The sequence below is a fragment of the Natator depressus genome, chromosome 13, assembly GCF_965152275.1.
Source record: "Natator depressus isolate rNatDep1 chromosome 13, rNatDep2.hap1, whole genome shotgun sequence".
In the NCBI taxonomy this organism is placed as follows: Eukaryota; Metazoa; Chordata; order Testudines; family Cheloniidae; genus Natator; species Natator depressus.
In genome coordinates this window covers 15,810,290-15,830,251 of record NC_134246.1, presented here as the reverse complement: position 1 = coordinate 15,830,251, position 19,962 = coordinate 15,810,290, and the positions used below count along the sequence as shown (strand labels likewise).

At 42.0% G+C, this 19,962-nt stretch overlaps 1 protein-coding gene across 3 annotated transcripts; it reads right to left on the bottom strand.

The window, feature by feature from the left end:
* Positions 1-3,467: 3,467 nt before the first annotated feature.
* KCNG1 (potassium voltage-gated channel modifier subfamily G member 1) lies at positions 3,468-19,351 on the bottom strand. Of its 3 annotated transcripts, none has more exons than XM_074969981.1 (3): positions 19,282-19,351; positions 9,708-10,512; positions 3,468-9,168 (listed from the first exon to the last, which is right to left on the bottom strand). In XM_074969981.1, the coding sequence occupies exons 1-3, from the start codon at positions 19,293-19,295 to the stop codon at positions 8,398-8,400; spliced, it is 1,590 nt and encodes a 529-aa protein (XP_074826082.1). In that variant the 5' UTR covers positions 19,296-19,351; the 3' UTR covers positions 3,468-8,397. The 3 variants fall into 3 exon arrangements, with proteins under 3 accessions (XP_074826082.1, XP_074826084.1, XP_074826083.1); XM_074969983.1 differs by having other exon boundaries at positions 19,315-19,332; XM_074969982.1 differs by lacking the exon at positions 19,282-19,351 and adding an exon at positions 18,754-18,884.
* Positions 19,352-19,962: the final 611 nt, after the last annotated feature.

Here is a 19,962-nt window from a genome sequence, read left to right as displayed (position 1 = left end):
TGTAGATGGCAATGTAGGATGCATAAATCTGAATCCTGAATTTGACTCATTCTTTAACTCTCCACTGATGAAAATCATTATCTATGTATCTCGTAGACTGAAGCACTGTTGCAGTGTATATTTTACAAATCACAGAACACAGCTGCTCCTGTGGTTTATCATGGATCTTCTGAGGCTGGACCTTTTTAAAATGAGCAGTATAAACCTCTACAAAGTTTACAAACACTGACTAGAATTTCGGCTTACAGTGGAAAATTGCCCATTGGCATCGGATATCAGTTGCATCCACTAAGCCTGTGTGAGCAGCATGGCCTTGTGAGTGTTTATGAGTTGCCTTGGTTTTGAACCACAGCGGCATCTACAAATGGAAGGCCAGGAAACCAGTAATGGGAGAAGATGTGTGTATGGACTCATGGTAGTCCCCACTGCAGAAAAGTGATATCAGTGCAAATTTTGTGTACAGACAAGGCCTATGGTGGGGCAAGGTGCTAACCTTAATTTATACTTCTTTTTTTTAGGTGCTCTTTCCATGCTTATACCATGCCCTCTTTTACTGTCATGTCCATTTTTTAGTTTATTCGCCCTATTTCCACCACTCCCTAGAAGTAAAATAATTTATGACCCATTTACTTTGCCACACAATGCCTCACTCTAGTGCTCCTCTAAAATGTACCTGCCTAGTTTCTTAAAATACCCTTTATACCAGCACAGCATTTGGCCTATTTTGCTTTGGGTTAATGCTGCTTTTACACTCCACAGGGTATGGCAATTGGTGACTCTTGCAGTGAGTCATCTTTCCCTTGGATGACCTGATAGATTTCACTGTAAAAGCTGTAGGATGAAATACATCAGACTCTTTTATTAAGTATTTAGCTAATGAAAATATGTATGTACTGCTTAGATTCATAGCTCAGCAGCTGTATGTCTTAATGTCAAAACACAATATCCAGCTACCATCCAATATAATTAACTGTGCAGGAAATACATGCATGTCCATATACTTAGTGAAGTGCTTATTGCAGAAACATATACTGAGCTGTGGAGCAGAAAGTGATATACGTCTAAATATGGAAATACTTGCTGACCCACTGTACTTTACAGAAGTTTCAAAAATTGACAACTCTGTAGCCTGGGAAGCAAACAACCTTGGCTTTTAACTCAGATCCCCAGATGACAGTATGGAGTAATATTGTGTATTCCAAGTTCGCCACTTGAGCATCAGATTTGATGCATGCTAATGACCAACTTTTCCAACTGTTTTTTGGACTCAAAAAATAAAAGTAGGAACAAAATGATTACCAGAAAAAGAGGCTTGGGTAAGGAGAAGCTGAAAATTTGGCCTTAAGGTGCTAAGATTTTACAGTGCCAGAACTAACTTCAGAGAGTCACATGGGTATACAAAGCCTATCAGCAGGGCTACAGGGTAGCAATGTGGTTGTGGTAGCTTGTATACATGTAACACAGATTCTATAATTAGTCTGTTTGGGTCTCTGTGCTTCTAGCTAGGACAGAACTTTATTTCTGTTCAGGTGACATTCATTTCTGGATTAGGTGTTTGAGGCAGAGAGGAGGTAAAATAGCTATTGAACAGAGAATGCAGAAAGATCTGCCAATATCATGTGAGCTTGCTAGCTTTCCTCATCAGTAAGGGCTGTAGCTTATCAGCTGTGCTTTCAGCATGGTTAATGGTGTCCATGGTGATTTCTGTGGAGGATTTCAGAGAATATGAGATAATGGAGCATTCCAAAGAAAGGTAAAAGAAACGGACACAATAGTAGGAAGTTGTAATTTTATTAATTATTTTGGGTCAGATTCTGAACTCCTTCTTTAATCAATACACAGACAAAATGCCCATTAACTTTACTGATGATGGTTAAACTTGCGTACACTGGTGGGTCAGTGCCAAACAGATAACCAATATTGTCCCAAAGGGACAGTAACAGTACAAGTCAATACAGAACATGCACAGAGCCTGCATGCTGCAGTGAACTAGGTAGAGTTTTAGAAGGATCTCATCTAGTCTCTGTTGCACTCCAGGTTTTCAGACTGCTCATTACCATAGCATCTCAGAAGGCAATGAAGGAACAATGATAAGTAAATGAGCTGGTGGGTCTAGCGTTAGGCATTTTAAGCATTAGTATAGAAATATGCCCTTACAGGCTTTTTTCCCAGTGTGGGGCAGGATTTATAAAACATGACTCCAGTTTCATGCCCTGTGACACTACCTGATCTCTGGGAATGGCTCTCTTTGGGTATGTCTACACTGCAATTACACACCTGCAGCTGGTACATGCCAGCTGACTCAAGATGTTTTAATTGTGGTGTAGATGTTGGGGCTTAGGCTGCATCCCAAGCTCTGGGATGCTCCCACCTTGCAGAGTCCTAGAGTCCGGGCTGCAGCCTGAGCCCAAATGTCTAAACCGCAATTAAACAGCCCCTTAGCCGGAGCCCCTTAGCGCAAGTCAGCTGGCACGGGCCAGCTGTGGGTTTTTAATTGCAGAGTAGCCAGACCCTTTGTGATCTCATGACATCTCTGTTGGAGACTTCAAACTCACTGTTCCATAATACACTCTACATCCTCGTTTTAAACACTGATGGTTTGTATTTCTGAGACACGAGGCCTAATTCATCTCTGGGATAACTGGATGCTGCAGCCCTGCAAAATTCTCCATGGGATAAGCAATTGAAAAGGGCTGTTAAAATGCAGCAGCTGGGACATCTGTTAATTCAGTCAGTTCCAGGCTGCTGATTAATAGTATAGCTGATTGATTGATTGATTGACTACATTTATAGTTCATTATTAAAAATGTTCAGAACACCAAATAAAAAAGCTTAGCCAAAGTTTATTGTTTAAGACAAAGTAGTACGATATGAAACAGACATACATACCTCTCCTTTTGGGAAGAAATGTTTATTTCACAGCATTTTCACCTTACACAGTAGGTGGTCTTCAAAATATACCCCCAAACTACTGTTGCTTGCAAGTTAGAATGCACTTTGTGTCAGCTGAGATCCAACCCACCAGTTTGCCGAGTTCCTTGTGGTTCTGTACCTTCCCTTATCTCTCTTTTGGATACTACATTTTAAACCAGTTGCCCATGAAGTTACCAGGACAAGGACATAGAGTGAATGTATCTTGCCTTTGACAGCCTTTATATTTGCTAATGGCAAAAGCTACATTTAGCTTTGCAGAGTATGGTGGGATATATATCTTGACATAAGTGAGCAGTGGAAAACATTGTGGGAAAGATGTAATACAAATTGGTTAACATAACTGCCCACATGCTGGGTATAATACAGTGTTAATCTGGTATGCCCTATGCCTAACATGTATGTGTTGGCTAACAAGGTGTAAATTAAAATGGCCATGTGGACAGTCCCTTCCACGACCCTAGAGTAAACAGTTCAGGTTCTAGTTAATACCATTGGCTGATCTGTTCTCAGAGATTCCTCCTCCCATCTTCTAATTTGTATTTGACACTCTTTAAATTTCATTTTTGATTGAATATGTTCATTTCAATCTGCACAGATTTGGGAGTATGCTGTCCAGTTTTCAGTCTGTTCTGCTGTGCTAACTTCTACTGGCAAATCTGTGAGTGGGATTTGGTGTTTCTTAGCTTTATCAGAAATATTTAACAGTTTCTTTGTTTTTTAACTCATTAACTTTTTTTTTTTTAAATTCTCTCCTATAATATAGGGTATAGTTAATCAGTGGTCAGTCCTGAATCTCTTAGTATCTGTTATCTGCTACTGTGTTATCTAGTTGCTCTGAGTTGATAGAGACCAGCTCCTTTCTGGGCACTACATCTGGATTTAATGGGCACTATGTAATGAACAGGATGTTCAGTAAGCAATTGAATGGGGGATGAGGGATGGAACTGGTGGTACTGTACAACTGAAGACTTAAACTGTTGTCCAAGGGTTAGTACCTCACCTATGACAGGGTATTTTTATTGAAGTATCCTGTAAAGACTAACTCTTATCAAGAGACAAGAAGAGCAGTGGAAAAGAGGTACTGTTCCACCACAGCAATTTTTAGTTTTACATCAATCTGAACACTCAGCTAAACTCTGCCCACACGTTATGAATGTGCAGGACGTGCCAGTTTTCCTTCTCAGACACGTGTATTAGATGATGCATGAATCCATGACTCAGCCCTGCACAAAAGGTTTTTGTTTAATAGGACATAGCCAAAGGCATTGAATATTCATATAGGAAAGACTGAGAGTACAATGGAATGATGTTACAGTGGGACCCAATTCCTACATCTGCCACAAAGGGAGATTTCCCTGAGTAAGAATTGCAGGACATGGTTCATAGTGAAGTGGCATTGAGTAAACCTCTAGTAAGGGAAGTATAATGCAAGTCTCCCATTCTTCCAAATGCATGGCAGTGTGCAGACTGCCACTGCAGTCAACGATCCACATCAAATGATGTTCAGTGAGGGAAAATCAAAGAGAAACTCACTGTATCTCTATTTTTTTGCTATAGAAATGTGTTTAAATGATTTTTAATATGTATTACACTGATCTGCTGAATTTTATTTTTTGCCACTTTTGAGAAAAGTGGGAAAAAAGAAGAGATTTTCAGGAGTGTAATTTAATGAGTTGTCATCCTAACTGGAAATGCAGGTCTCTGTGGGGATTCTTCTCTTCACTTGAACTCCCCATCTGTTTCCTATTCATTCCTTCAATTTCTGTCCCTGATTTCTTCTCTTCTCATTCTTACTTAGTTTTACAAACAATTTTAAAGTTATGTTCTGACAGGCAGGGGGAATGCGTAAGTTTCTGGCTCTCAGAAACACATGAGAGAGAGGGTTCCTGTACTCAAGCTGTTGAATTGGCACTTAGAGCCTAAGGGTGCACTAGAAGTACATAGGCAGATAGAGAGATTTTGACTCCTGACTAATGCTCTCTTCTGTAGCCAACCTGCTTCAGCTAGTGATGTTCATTGCCCAAATCCTCTCTCCCAACTGGTAGTTACTTCCTATGTGGGACCTCAGAATGTCAATCACCCATGTAAGTTCTCCCACTTTTGCTTTCTTTGCACCCTCTTCCATCCCTCCCTTCTTGCATCCAGGCATGAGGAATGTGTCATCAACAGAGGATAAAGGTGAATGAAAGTCTTCGTCTGCTCTGAGATTTACTCCACTATTGCATCATCTTCTTGCTCCACTGATGACACTTCAGCTGCTCGTGGTAGCCAGCCTGCATTATAAGCAAGCACATGAAAATATAAAGAAAGCCCAACTCTTTATTCATCAAAACTAATATAGCTACCACCATTCAATTTGAAAATATACATACTATTGCTGTATATACAGGATAATACAAAGAGCAAAGCGAATCCAGCTCTAGTAGGATATTTGACAAGTACCACTTTTTATCAGTGGCAATTTAAACAATTCCTTTGTACTTCATGAAAGCACAGAGTGTTTTTAAAGGAACTTTTTGTTAACTTCACATGCTGTTAAAAAGCAAGAAAGGAAAGCTATCAGACTCAGTAGCTGTCAGCTGTGTGGCTGGAAACATTTCAGAGTCAGCTTTTGAATCAATCTACAATTTCATAAATTTGTCTACAAATTGAGATAATACACAGTAAAGAGTTATAATAATTTAAAATCTTCAGGCTTCACAGTAGAAACTGGAACTCAGCATGTGGGATTCATGCTAATGTTGTATTCCTAAGACATATAGCTGTATTAATTTAGCATAAGAACTACAGTACGTATCACTTTGCTGTAAAACATAAGCAATTTGTTACAATGATTCATAGTACAACATGTTGATTCTCTTACAAGTTATTTGTTGCCAAGTGCAAAATTACAATGGGCTACATCCTGAAATCCTTACTTGTTTCTGACTCAGGCAAATCCCCCTCCGGCTTGGTGCTTAGTACCCACCCTTAAGGATTTGACTCAAGTCATGACTTCAGGATCTGGCCATAATTTTGCAACAGAAAAAACAATATCTGAAATACTCTTACTTAACGCTGATTTAAACATAAATTGATGAAATTAGGCCAAATCCTCAGCTGGTGTAAACTGGCATAGCATGGAGCTCAGCAGAGGATGTGGCCCATAATCTCTTGATTCATGTTTATTTTGACATACAGCTTCTCCTTTAGGGCCCAGTCCTGCAAACACATACAAGTAATTTTACTCTTTCAAATAGTCCCATTACCAAATCCTTTTATAATGGATGCTAATACAAAGGAATAAAGACCTCGAGTGCTTGTGTTGTGGTTAAAGTTACAGCTGGTCAAAACATCTGGAATTCTTTTGATGGAGAAGGGACTATTTTTTCATGAAAAAATAGTCCCTGGTTTTTTCAACTCTAATTAAAGCACAAGAATGGGGGTCAGCTAGGACTATAACCCACTTCTTCTAGGTCACACAATTGCTGTGACCTTGGGCTACTCATTTGACTCATCATGTCTCAGTTTCATTGGAATATTTACCTGTATCACAGCAATTTTGTGAAGCTTCATTCATTAATGTTTGTACAGTGCTCTGAGAACTCTGGTTAAAAAGTGGTAAGGAGGTTTGAACTATTATTTCTTAGTAGGAAAACATAAGATGTCTATTATGATAATTGTATACATCTAATATTATTTTATTATTATTTATAACTTAAGCCAAGTCACTGTAACATGGAGACTTGGCCATTCATTGTAGGCTGATACACTAGGTTTCACCTTTCACAGACAAAAATTCAAGTGAAGATGAGTTTTGCATTTCATCCCCAACCTCTTTGATATAAATCACAAAACCATCATACAGTTTAACACGATTGAAAGTCCCTATTTGAGAGAGATCAGAGACCAGAACAGGGATTCCGAAAAATAGGTTTAAGGTGAGATGGCAGAGATGCTGGGAACTTTCATATTTCTTGACTCATGACAGTTAATGAACAGGAAATTGACATTGTTCTTTTAAACTGGGAAACTTCACCTAAAGTTAAGATTTTCAACACAATACACTCTCTCTAAGAGACAAATCAACCAATGTGATTTCTTTGTTAAAGTTCTGGACTTTGTCTCTTGAGCTGTCATATAGCCCAAACCTGCTCTGATTGAAATGAATGGGAGGTTTGTCACTGACTTCTGGGGGAGCCAGATCAGGACCCAATCCTGAAAGCCTTATTCACCCATGTGGTCCCATTGACTTAAAGAGAACAACTTGTTTTTGGACTAGTAAAGTAAAAGATGCAGGATCGCGCTTCTTTAGTTGTCTTTAAGTTTCCCAAAATAATTTTTCTTCAGTGCTATGATGCCTGCTGTAACAGTGAAGGAAGAGCTAATTAGCTGAAGGCTTTCCACCTTATAGTCTAGAGTCACTGGAGACTGACTTAGTCTCCCATGACTCAACTGGTATTATTTCCTTTTTACATCACTGGCAACTTGTTGTGATACTCCTTGCTTTTTTTTAAAAGAAGCCCGATGCCATACAGTCAACGCACAGCACTAGAATCAACCTGATTAGTAATGCTGCAGCTTCATCTAGAAACAGAGTCTTTTTAATTTCTGTTTTCTATCTGGTTTAAAGGGATAACATTGAAACAGACATCATTACTATGATGTTATCATGCACATTTGGTTTAATTTGCAGCTAGCTACCTCCTTGTCATCTGTACTGGATGTCACAAAACGCAAGACCCTCTCACCCATCACTGGGAATATTTTGTTGAACTATATCAGAGCTACAGTATAAACCCATTTAAGTTTTGAAGCTGCTGAGCTATAAGTAATCACATCTTCAGCACATGCCTGTCCCAAAGCACGCAGAAACCAATAGCTCCTCTTCATTGTTATTGTTATTTTCAGGAAAGGCTCACAAGGAAAATACTATGTTTGCCTGCCCTAAATGACACACACCTGGTTTAATCCTCTCCAAGGGCACAATGGGTAATTTACATACTTGGTTACTTCTACTACAGTCAATGGAGGTACACCGGGGATGAATTTAGACTTGAACTTGTTATCTTTATAGTATTTATATACATGAAGAAAATAAAGAAGAACTTATTTAATTATCAAAATTAATACCTACATAATGTCTTGGTTGGAAAATGGTACATCATTTTATATTACAAATACAACACAGCCGGTGTCAAGTATGTATTTTACATTGTTCTCATTTCAGTCAGAGAACTCAAATTCCTAATATCCCACTGCATGATCTCATGGGGAAAAACTGTCTTAACTGTACATTTTGTTGAAAAGAAAAGAAAAAGCCTTTAATAATAGGCTTTTAAAACCACATCAGCTTGATGGCTAAAACCCCCTTTCTTGCTATTTGTATAAAGATTTCTTTAAATGCTTCCAAAGCAAATGGTAAGATGGGATCTCTGACTGCATAACTTTGCCCAATATCAGACAATTATGGCAACATAAATTTCAGTTGTTGTCCCTAGTCTCAGAAGAGATACTGGGAAATAAGATGTCACTCCTTTGTGATTCATTACTTAGCTGAGACTTAGTTTTTAATAAGAATTGTGCTTTCCTGAACATGAGTCTTTCCTGCTCTTGCTTCAGCTCAATGTAGGAGCGTGAAAACGTGTGGAAGATGGAGGTGACTGGAAATGCCATGAGGAGAATGCCACTCAGAATGCTGCTTAAAGCCACCACCTGGCCTGGAATGCTTCTGGGAACCATGTCGCCATAGCCTACTGTTGTCATGGTGATTACTGCCCACCAGTAGCACGCAGGGATGCTGGTAAACTCCTGTGAGTCCGCCATCTCATTCTCAATGACATACAAGAGCGGCGCAAAAAGTGCAATGGCCACGCAAAGGAAGAGCAGCAAGAGTCCAAACTCCCGGGTACACCTGCGAGCGGTGAGTCCTAAAGTCTGCAGGCCGAGAGAGTGCCTGGCCAGCCGCATGACATATAGAATCCTCAAGGCACGGAGTATGCGGAGCACCAGACCTACTTTGTCCAGATAGATGTTGCCAGAGGTTGGCTTTTTAAAGCCCACCGAAGTGGTATCTACTAGTAAAGTGATATAATAGGGCAGAATGGCAATAATGTCAATCAGGGTTAATGGTCTCCTCAGAAATACAAACTTGCTCTTTGCCTGAATGAATCTCAACAGGAATTCCAAGGAAAACCATGCCACACAGACAGATTCCACGATGAAAATATTGTAGCACATCTGGGAGCATTCACCCTAGAAGAAAGAGAAGGAGTTTATACTAAATAAATGAACAGTCACTATTTTAGTTGGTAAAGTGACAGGAATGATATTTTTTTGGTCTTTACAGCCATAATATTAAATGAATTGAAGCTGTATTAAGGGGTGACCAGTTTGGCAAATCTGCTGAATTACAAGCTAAATACAAAACTTACCACACCCCCAATACTTCTTCCACTGAAGTCAATGGCAAAACTCCCCTTGACTTCAGAGGCAGTGAGGTCTGGCTCCAACTTCCCTAGTTTCTATTAGTAATTATGGTATTCTTAAGCAGCACAAACGAAGCTTCAAAAATTCATGATATGGCTGTCCAGAAGAATGCATATTTACAAAATGTTTTTGTCAGAGAAAAGTGTAATTTACAACTTTCAGTATCTTTATCTACAGGCCTTATCCTGCTCGCCCTGAAGACAACTACAAAACTCCCACTTGCTTCAATGGGAGCAGAATTAGGCCCTGTATTTGCTTTACTCTTTCCAAAGAGTGATGTTTTACCATCCTGAAAGTCAACTTACTCTCTCCTCCTCCTCTCTTAAGTCGGGCATGGTGCTGATGGATAGGTTCACTGCAGTAATGGTCACAAACAATACAGACAAACATGCAAATACTTTCCCAGGAAGCCCCGACTGAGGCCTCTCCACCATGTCTTGTAACTTTTTCATGCACAGGCTGGCTCTTGTCTCTTCCACTGTTTCACCTGGATTTTCGTTCTCTATGAGGTCGTCCTCCCTTTCGTTCATTTCTGTAAACTCCTCCATTTTTTGCAGATACCTCCTCTTGCAGCACCATTCCAGACTGTCCTCCTCAATGCCCCAGTAGAGCAGCTCCTCTTGGAAAGAAAGAGCGCACATCTCTCGCATGAGCCGAAGCTTCCCAACCCGCAAAAATGTCAGGATTGTCCTAAATGCCCCCGGGTTGCGGTCGAAAAAGAATTCATTGCACGTCACATCGTAATCATCGCAAATGTTTAGAATGTCATCAAAATTATTACAAAATTTCAGTTGGCCCAAGCGTGTCAGGGGAAACTCATCAAGTGTGGTCCAGGGCAGCAAGTATTTAATGCCCCCTACATTTATGATGATATGATGCTTCCGGTCCTCAGGTTGAATGCTTTTAAAGAGAACCTCTTCAGGGTGAATTAGCTTGGCTCTTTGGTAAAAAACTCCCTTGAGGGTTTCTGTTTCTGGAAAGAACGTGTGGTTGAAGGAGGTATCTGAAGCACAGCTCAGGGCGCTATAGTCATAATCAGAATTTTCTCCTGTTAAAAGAGTCATTTTGGAAGCTAACTTCACATCCCTTAGACACTCCAGCAAGAGTATTCTGGAACAAAGAAAATACAGATGTTTGGTGTTAATGTATATGTTTGCCCTCTGGATCTGAAACAAAGATGGTGATTGAAACTTGACTATCTATAGGGCTGCTAAAGAAATCACAGAGAAAATGTATGCCTGCAAGTGGCCCTGTATATTTAGCAGAATGCGAATGTAAAAAAGAAGTTATTGCACAGACATGTAGAGTTCAAGTGTGTGGTGCAGAAAAGGAATTGTAAAAAAGCATTCCTGTTTGTTTACTATATGTAAAAGTCTTCTTAAATATTTTAGTAACAATTACGTACATACAAAAGAATCCGAAGTTGATTATGATGAACTTCACTAAATATCCTTGTCTGTTCAAGCAGTCTTAGACTGCTTCCAAGGAAGTCAAATGGAAACAATGTTGACAAAACATTTGCACTGCTATTCATATATAATGCTCGCCAATTGTGTGTAACTGGACATATAAATAGCACGACAGCTTGCTCTCTGGAGCCTCAAACCTTATTCAGAGAAGATAGTTTAATAACTTTATATGAATTTCATACAAATCATACACTATTCTTTGGATTCAATAATTTTGTTTAATAGACATTGTTCTCACTGTACTGCTAATATATTTAATATAGTTGGAGCAAAGGTACCTTTCTCTGTCATTCTAAGAGTCTCCAAAAGGTTCTTATGATATGGGTCTGAAAATATGAAGGAGCAAATTCTGCTCTCAGTTACACTCGTGTAAATTTGGAGTGACTTCACACAAGGAATGGAGTGATCTTGGGTTCATGCCGATATAAAAATTTGGCCCTGAAACTGCTAAACTCTCTCTGCCTAACTTGCTGCACTGCAACATTCACTTGAATTACTTTAGAAGGTGGCTGTCACATAAGAAAGGAATATGCCACGCTGGCTCTAGATTTCTCATCTGTATATTCAGCCACATTTAACATGAGTAGCTATTTAATTTTATTGGGGGGGGGGGGAGTGTTTTCACTGAAAAACAATTGAGTGCAATAAATAAATAGTAATCACACTTGCTAGTCACAGGCTCACAGAGGGGCAGCAAATATTCCATGCTCCAGCCTTCTACAACAATATATTTTTGCTGCATGTGCTTGGGACACTTACTCTGTCTCCTTTAATGGGTGGGGAGGGAGACAGCAGCTACAGTAGGCTCCATTAGACACAGAACTACTCTTCTCTGGTGTTAAAGATTATGAATGAAGCCATTTATTTTAAAAGCTTGCATACTTATAGCCAGAAGCACCACAAGTATCACGCTGCAGAACAGCTGCATTTCAATCTCAGCATGATGGGCTGCTCATGCATGTCAAAATTCTCTGTACATGGCAGACTTTAATGTTACCATTATCTCAACTATTCTCTACGCTGAAGTTTAATCCCCCTTCCGAAGCTAACCTTTTCCTGTTTCCTCAGGGCAGATGGACTCGTGTTCTTGGTGGAGTGATACCTTCATGCCTCTGACACCTCTCAGTATAAAAGGAATTCAATAATCACCTGCCCTTAAAGAGAAGATGGAGGATCCTGGGTAAGGAAAACCTATGTAGAATACACAAGTATAGCCAAAGCTTCATTCAGATCCTGCTAGAGCCACAGCACTCTTTCCTGGCCTGAGGTAAGCAAAGAGGGCTTTGTCGTCTTGTTTGTATCATGGAGCAGGATCTCCACTGCTGCTCCCCCGTGCTCCATGAACACAACTCACAGGAAAGGTGCCAAAAACTCCTATACGTTCAACTTTCCCTGCCTTATTACACAAACTCTCACTCACAAAACTGAGCTCAAGTTGTTCTGTCTTGGCCAGGAACATACACGTATGGCAATGCCCAAGGCAAGAGAAATACAATTCTAAAAAATCTTTGGAACTGAAACGTGGAGAGCAAACAAAGGGGCAAATCCACTGGTTCTTAGGCAAGGTTCTAATGGATTTCAGTAAGTGTCTTGCCTGAATAAAGACTGAGTAATGGGCTATTGATTGACATGTCATATTTTCTGCAGAAACATTAACACAAAATGTAATCCTATGTAAAAAGACACTGTCAAGGTTCCTTCCCCACTCTGAACTCTAGGGTACAGATGTGGGGACCTGCATGAAAACCTCCTAAGCTTACTTTTACCAGCTTAGGTTAAAACTTCCCCAAGGTACATATTAATTTTACCCTTTGCCCTTGGCTTTCCACTGCCACCACCAAACTTTATCTGGGTTTACTGGGAAACGTAGTTTGGACACGTCTTTCCCCCCAAAATCCTCCCAACCCTTACACCCCACTTCCTGGGGAAGGTTTGGTAAAAATCCTCACCAATTTGTATAGGTGACCACAGACCCAAACCCTTGGATCTTAGAACAATGAAAAAGCATTCAGTTTTCTTACAAGAAGACTTTTAATAGAAGTAAAGGAATCACCTCTGTAAAATCAGGATGGTAGATACCTTACAGGGTAATTAGATTCAAAACATAGAGAATCCCTCTAGGCAAAACCTTAAGTTACAAAAAAGACACACAGACAGGAATAGTCATTCTATTCAGCACAGTTCTTTTCTCAGCCATTTAAAGAAATCATAATCTAACATATACCTAGCTAGATTACTTACTAAAAGTTCTAAGACTCCATTCCTGTTCTGTCCCCGGCAAAAGGAGCATACAGCCAGACACAGACCCTCTGTTTTTCTCCCTCCTCCCAGCTTTTGAAAGTATCTTGTCTCCTCATTGGTCATTTTGGTCAGGTGCCAGCGAGGTTACCTTTAGCTTCTTAACCCTTTACAGATAAGAGGATTTTTCCTCTGGCCAGGAGGGATTTTAAAGGGGTTTACCCTTCCCTTTATATTTATGACAGACACGCTCTGGGAAATTCCAGCCAATAGTGAGATTATTAGTGAAGCTTCATGACAAGTGACGGTTCTCTGCCATTACCTACTGGTAAAGCTGCAGAGTTCAGATAAGCTAATAAATCCTGTATAGAATGATAGCTGCACTGCAAAAGTTTGCACCTGCAAAGAACAGAGGTCAAGGGGTGCAAATTTAGAGGTCATTTTTCAAAGACTGGCTCCAAGGGTAGGTTGGTGTTAGCTTCTACTTCTCAGAGAATGCTTTTACTAACAACCAAACTTGCAGTTACCCTGAGATATAGTCCTACCATATAAAGCATTCCCATTGACTTTACAGCTAGTCTACTAGTAAAGTACTCCTGAGATTATGTTCTCTGTGAGAATGATGCCCTGGGGAATTCAGGCTATAACTCCTGCTGAGATGTGGGAGACCCTGTCAGATGCTGAACTGACACCCACACTCCCTCCTTCAGTGTTCCCCAGTGTTCTGTTTCAAAAAAATGTTTTATTCTTACCAACTTGACTGTGTCTATTGTGGGGTTGGGCCAAAGGGAACACTGATACGTTTACAGTTCCTGGAAATTGTGAATACCCAGGAGAGGAGTTAAATTAACCGTTTTCCCTTCTGAGGTAAGCAAAGAGGGCTTCTGTTATATCAGATGATGTGGGTTAATAACAGCTTATGCCCTTAATTGCAGCCAGAAAAAAATGAGGAGGCAGCTAATCTCTGTGATTGGTTTGCTCTCCCAGTACATCCACTGATACAACGTGAGGAAATGGGAGAAAAAATGTAAATGTTATGCGTGTGTCAGGCTTGCACTGTAACCCACAGGCACCAACTGTGAAATCATTAAGCCATAAAAATGCGTTTTCATTGCCTTCCCACCTCTGTCTCTGTATGTGTGCAAGACGACAGGCCAAATTAATCCGTGGTGTAACCCACTGAATGGCTGGGACTATAAAACGTGGCCATTGGCTACCCTTTTCCTGCAACGAGAGGTTGAGAAGCCTAGATATTACAACTAGATGCTACAATGGTGGGTGCCTAGTAGATATCCACCTCTACATCTCATTTACCTCACATGCAAAAAGCACAACCTCCCAACCATCCCTGTGTCTGGCTGAAGCTGAACACAGGCAAGCCACAGGTGGTAACATTTGGAAGGTGGGAGACACTTTGAACAGCTAGCTATCACTTTTTGTTTACCCTCCGTGGAAGAAGTCTACCCCAAGATGGCCAAACTGGTCCACAACATAAGGTCTTCTCAATGCTGCTGGACTCACGGAGTGATGAGCCACAAAAAATATTTTATTTAGGACTAGCCAGAAAACTGAACCCTACTCTCCACACTAGGCTATTACCACTGGATCAAGGTATGAACACTCCATCATCAGCAATGCTTCAATAACTCCAGAATACAGCCGCTTTCTCTTCAGCAACACCAAATTCGCCAGGAGCACTTTGTCGCGTCCATCCATCCCCGTTCCACTCACTACCCTGATTTCCTGTGGAATACTGGGCCAAAACTCAGAGCTAAGCTTTATGGCCGTACAGGGGATTGTCCCAAGGTACCTCAGAGAGCGCTGTGACAACACCACCCTCCACAGCTGCTTTTCTCAGGAAATGTGGAACTGTCAACGTCCAGGATGGATCTCGTGAAAGCAGAAGACAGGACATTCTTGGCAACAGGGCCAAGTCTCTGGCACTCCTTACTGGGGAAGACCAGAATGGCCACATATTTCATAACCTTCAAAATGAGGTTTAAAACTCACTCCTTCAGCCTGGCATTCCTGGAAATGTGGCAGAATATGACAAAGAAGGGGGAAAAAAAGGGAGGAGAAGGAGGCGAGAGAGTAGAAGAAAATCAAAGATAATAAAAAACAAGCCCACAGTCCCTGACTGTGTGAAGCAGGAAGGAAAATGAAACAGTACAGTGTTAGTCTGTGCTGTTTGTATTATTCCTTGGGAGGCACGCCTATGCTATGGTGATAGGTGTTGCCAGAAGACCAAGATGGTCAGGAGAAAGATGACCAACTGCAGATTTCTGTTGCTGAAAAGCTCATCAGCAATGAGCAAATTCTATTCACCTCTCAAGGAACACTATACTATAAGCAAGTATTACGAGTGTGCTTTTTCTTTAAAAGATAGGTAAATTCAGCCCTTGTATTTGTGTAAAGTTTCCATTCAGCAATTTGACTTCTATGCCCTTTTCAAAGAAAATGTTAGTTTGAAAATTAAAAATGTTCTGTGGTTACAAGGAAGCTACAACAAAGCTCGATAACAACCAAGTCCATCCTTGGGGTAACTCTACTGGCTGCAGTGGATTTATACCAGGAATGAACTTATCCCATTTCAGCCCAACCCAAATAGTGTATAAAAGCAATAAGCTACAACCATATTTTCATGACACACAACAGACCAAGAACCAAGCAACACTACCATGATAGCAAATCAGCCTTGTACCAGTTCCACAAAAGCACTGTAAAACATCAATTTCAATTAAGAGATGTTTTAAGTCAGACACTGCATCTGAACATTAACGCATTAGACAAACTAGTCAGCCCAGATCAGTAATTATTCTGGGTGATGAGACAGGTCAAGCTCTAAACAGGTCCTCTTGCATTAGCCTGCTCTACAGAAACAGCTCTGGGTAATGCCCAGTGATAAAAATCCACTGGCTCCTTTCATTGCCTTTGAGACAACACTCTCTCTGTTCTGAGTGGACTGGGACTTGGGAAATGTGGGTCCTGTTCCTGGCTGTGCTGCTGGCCTTTTGTGTGACCCTGGGCAAGTCACTTGTCTCTGTGGCTCTCTTCCCTCTCACCCTTTTCTGTCATGTCTATTTAGCTTGCAAGCTCACTGGGGCAGGGGCTGTCTCTCACTGTGTTTGTACAGTGCTTAGCACAATGAAAGCTGTGATCTTGTTTGTGACCTCTACGTGCTACTGTTATACAAGTAATACATAATAACAAATATTCTTGTGTGTGTGTGTGTGGGAAATATCTTTGGTTAACTTTGTTAGGTTGCAATTGTGTGTGTGTGTGTGAGAGAGAGAGAGGAAGTCTGTGTGTATGTGAGAGAGACAGACACAACCTCTTCAGAAATATCTCATGCTCAGTTTGTGTGTTCTTATCAATTATGTTCAGTAAGTAAACCAAGTTAGAAATCCATCTGATTGCTCTGATTATCCCCACAATTGAGGGAGACTGTCACACTAATTAAGTTAGGGGGAAGGGATTATTAAGGATGCCCTTCTAAAGCAAACAGAAACAACTAGTTACTTGTTAAAACTCCAGTTCCAAATTTTTCTGAATGTCCTCTGCAGCATTTTGATTTCTGCAGTGCATCTCTGATGTAATCAGAAATCCTGCAAGAAGCCTTGTTACTGTTCTGTTGCAGAGACAAGTCAAAGTTGTGCCTGGATAATAACAATAGCGCTAGGGGGACATGGGTCCTATAAAGCCTATAAAGTATCTGAATAGTTCCCCAGACTTCTGTCCCAAGTCTGGTTCCTAGTACTTCTTACATTTGCTGCTGTTTACCATTTCCTCTTGTAAAACCTGTTCCAATGCAGTATGACTACTTATATAATTACCTCTCCAAAAAAGGCTCTGCCATAAGAAGCTTTCCTGCCATTTAAAAATTATTCCTGTGTTATACTTCTCCAAATGAAAAAAAAAAAAAAAGTTCCACATGCTTCTCAGGCTGTATTAGAAATCCAGCTTGTTATTCTCCAGGACCTGAAGCTCATCGATCCACCATATGGTGCTCACACTATAACACCTGTCTGAGGCTACCATTCTGAAATACTCCAGACTGCACTGACACAACAACTTATGTAGTGACAGGGTACTCAAACTTCTACTCTATTTACAAACACACCCTAAACATTGCAACCTAAGGAAGTTCCCCAGGGATATGTTTCCCCCACTAGATTGTTATTACTTCTCATCAAAACAAGACTTGGAAAAGTTAGTGTCTGACATTAAAATCATATTAATAAATATATCCTATGAAAATAAATAAGCTCATATCTGCTGCTCTGTTTGATCTGGTGCAAGCAGTTATACTTAAGGCCAGGGCATGTTATGTTGTGCTAACCCACAAACTAAATGCTGACTTTCCTTTTATTTGAGCATGTTACTGAGACTAATGCTTCTGTCAAAAAACAATCAAAAGAGAAGCAACTTTGCCAAAAAAGAATCCCTATCTTCCTCAGAGATTACTCCAGTATTGATTATAACTGATAACTTGCTTTCTTACTTCCAAATAGTTTTTTCATTTATCATTCATTTTAAATGAGATGTTATAGTAAATTTTAAGCACGTTTTAATAAGTAAATGAGATTTGTAGTGTGTTTATATATATATAAACAATTAGTTCACCTTTTGCCATCGAAATGAAAAGTGAACACTGTGTACTAACTAATAGTACACACAGCAGCTTTCCCCCCAGTATAACCCTTTCTGATGGATACATAAGACTGAAGCACACTACTTGTTAAGAACAGCTTTTAAGACAGTAAACACAAAACAAACAAAAAGTCATGAAATTAACAGGATGAAACAGAGAACTTAAAATAATTAAAATGAACTGGATAAAGGACAATCAGAGCCTGGGCAAAGGACACACGACTCTGAAAGTCAGGGAATCGCACTGTGCAAACAGACAGCTCAGAGAGAGGGAACAAGACACGGAGAAGGAAACAAGGAATGAAAGCGGATGTAAATAAAAAGCCATGTCTAGCTGATGGATTAGCCGAGGCAGCTGTCGGCGAGGCTCTCAAAGAAAGGAGGGAAGGAAACAGAAAATAGGCTGGAAAGCAGCGGAAAGTTCAGGAGTTCCCGGCACTTTCACTACCTGGATAAGCCACTTTAATGAGCTAAAGAGCCATTATTTTAGTGCAACAGTAGGAAACGGAGGCCGGGTGAAGGGGCAGGATTCCTTCTGTTAAATCCCTGCTGAGGGCTAAAACCTGTTGCTTGAACGAGATGTGTATGAGTCTGAAATCATCATCCCAATGTTCCGGGGAAACGATCAAAGCCTCCGGCCAAGGGGCAGCCTCCTAGGGCTTTCCGGCCGCGGCGGTGGCTCTTGTCCCATGAGTGCTGGTGACCTGGGGACTGGAGCGAGCGTAAAAAGCAGCTGGTTGCCCTCTGGTCTCTTTTTGTCCCCACTGCTAAACGGCCTGAAAGGGAGAGACCCGGGGAGGGGGGACGCGCGCTCAACGCTCTTCCAAGGAGCCGCAGCCAGGCAGGGCTCCAGCCCCGGCGGCTCGTCGCGGGGGAGGAAAGTTCGCTAGAAACTTGCCCGGGAAGTTCCCGGACGCGGCTGGGCAGGGAGCCGGGGAGCGCAGCTGTGCGGGAGAGGGGAGCCGGGCTGGGCAGGGGAACGGGACGCGCTTACTGTGCTGTGGCGGCTCCGGCCGGCTGGGTCCTTCCCCCGCGGAGCCGGGCAGGCGTGGAGGAACCGGGCAGCGGCAGCAGGAGCAGCGAGCGCGGCGGCTCGGGAGGGAGCCTGAGCTGCGCTGAGCAGGGCAGAGGCACCGCGCCCAACGCGCAGGCGGCGGGGCTGGGGCTGCGCCCACAGGACGCTCCCTGCTCCAGTCCCTTTGACGGAGAGGGGCAGAGTCATGGTAACCGTGGCTCGCGTCGCAACCGGCGGCTGCCGCAGCAACCAGGGCCGCCCGGGAGCCGCCGGCACGCTCCGGAGAGTCGGGCCCCGCACGGGCAGCCGGCAACACCCGCCAGCGACAGGCGCGCACCCGGCTGCACCACCCCCGGCACATGCGACCTACCGCAGACGCGAGCCCCGCGCACGGGCCACCGGCACGTGTCCGTCCCGCACCTGCAACAGGCCGCCGCACACTCTGCAGGCTTGCACCCCCCCCCCCGGCGTGCAACATGCATAGTGCTCACACACACACACACACACCTGTGAACATGCATGGAGAAGGACAAGCCCCACCTGAATCCAGCTCAGGTTCAACATGGACACAGGCGATAGAGGCCCACACTCGCCGCAGGCATTGGCATACGCCCACCATAGTGCACACACTAGGCGCAGGCATACACACCAACACTGCATCCAGCGGGCAGACGAACACACATTGCAGGCACACATGCAGCATTGCTTACCTGCATGCACACCTATATTGCACAAAAATACGCCTATGGACATTGTAAACACCGAGGAGGGATACACACACTCTGTGTATAGTATACCAGCATTGTGGTAGGTATTTTACACACAAATATAAAGACAAGTTTTGGCCCATTGTAAGTGTGTATATGGATTGGAAATACCTGCATACAACATGCATGTTCCCTGTGCAAACACAGGCATGTACATAGTCCATGTGCAGCACATTTGCACACACTACATCTTCATGTTAAAACTGCAGAGAAATTGGCCAAGCTACCTTCTGAGAATGTGTATTTTGCAGATATTTTTTACACAGACTTTCAGTTTTTACTTTGCCCACATGCCTCTGAGGACCTGACCTGACTGGGAGTGAAGGGAGGAGCTGAGCATGTCTTTCCACAGAAGCAGTTTGTTTGCTACATTCATGAGATACTTTGCACCTTCTGCACCAAACTGTTTAGGGCGGGCAGG

What these genes read in the sequence shown, in the direction of transcription:
- KCNG1 (XM_074969981.1), bottom strand. An exon ending in TAAGAGAGGAGGAGGAGAGA is followed by an intron (nt 9,169 to 9,707) that starts GTAAGTTGACTT and finishes TCTTTCTTCTAG; the next exon opens with GGTGAATGCTCCCAGATGTG.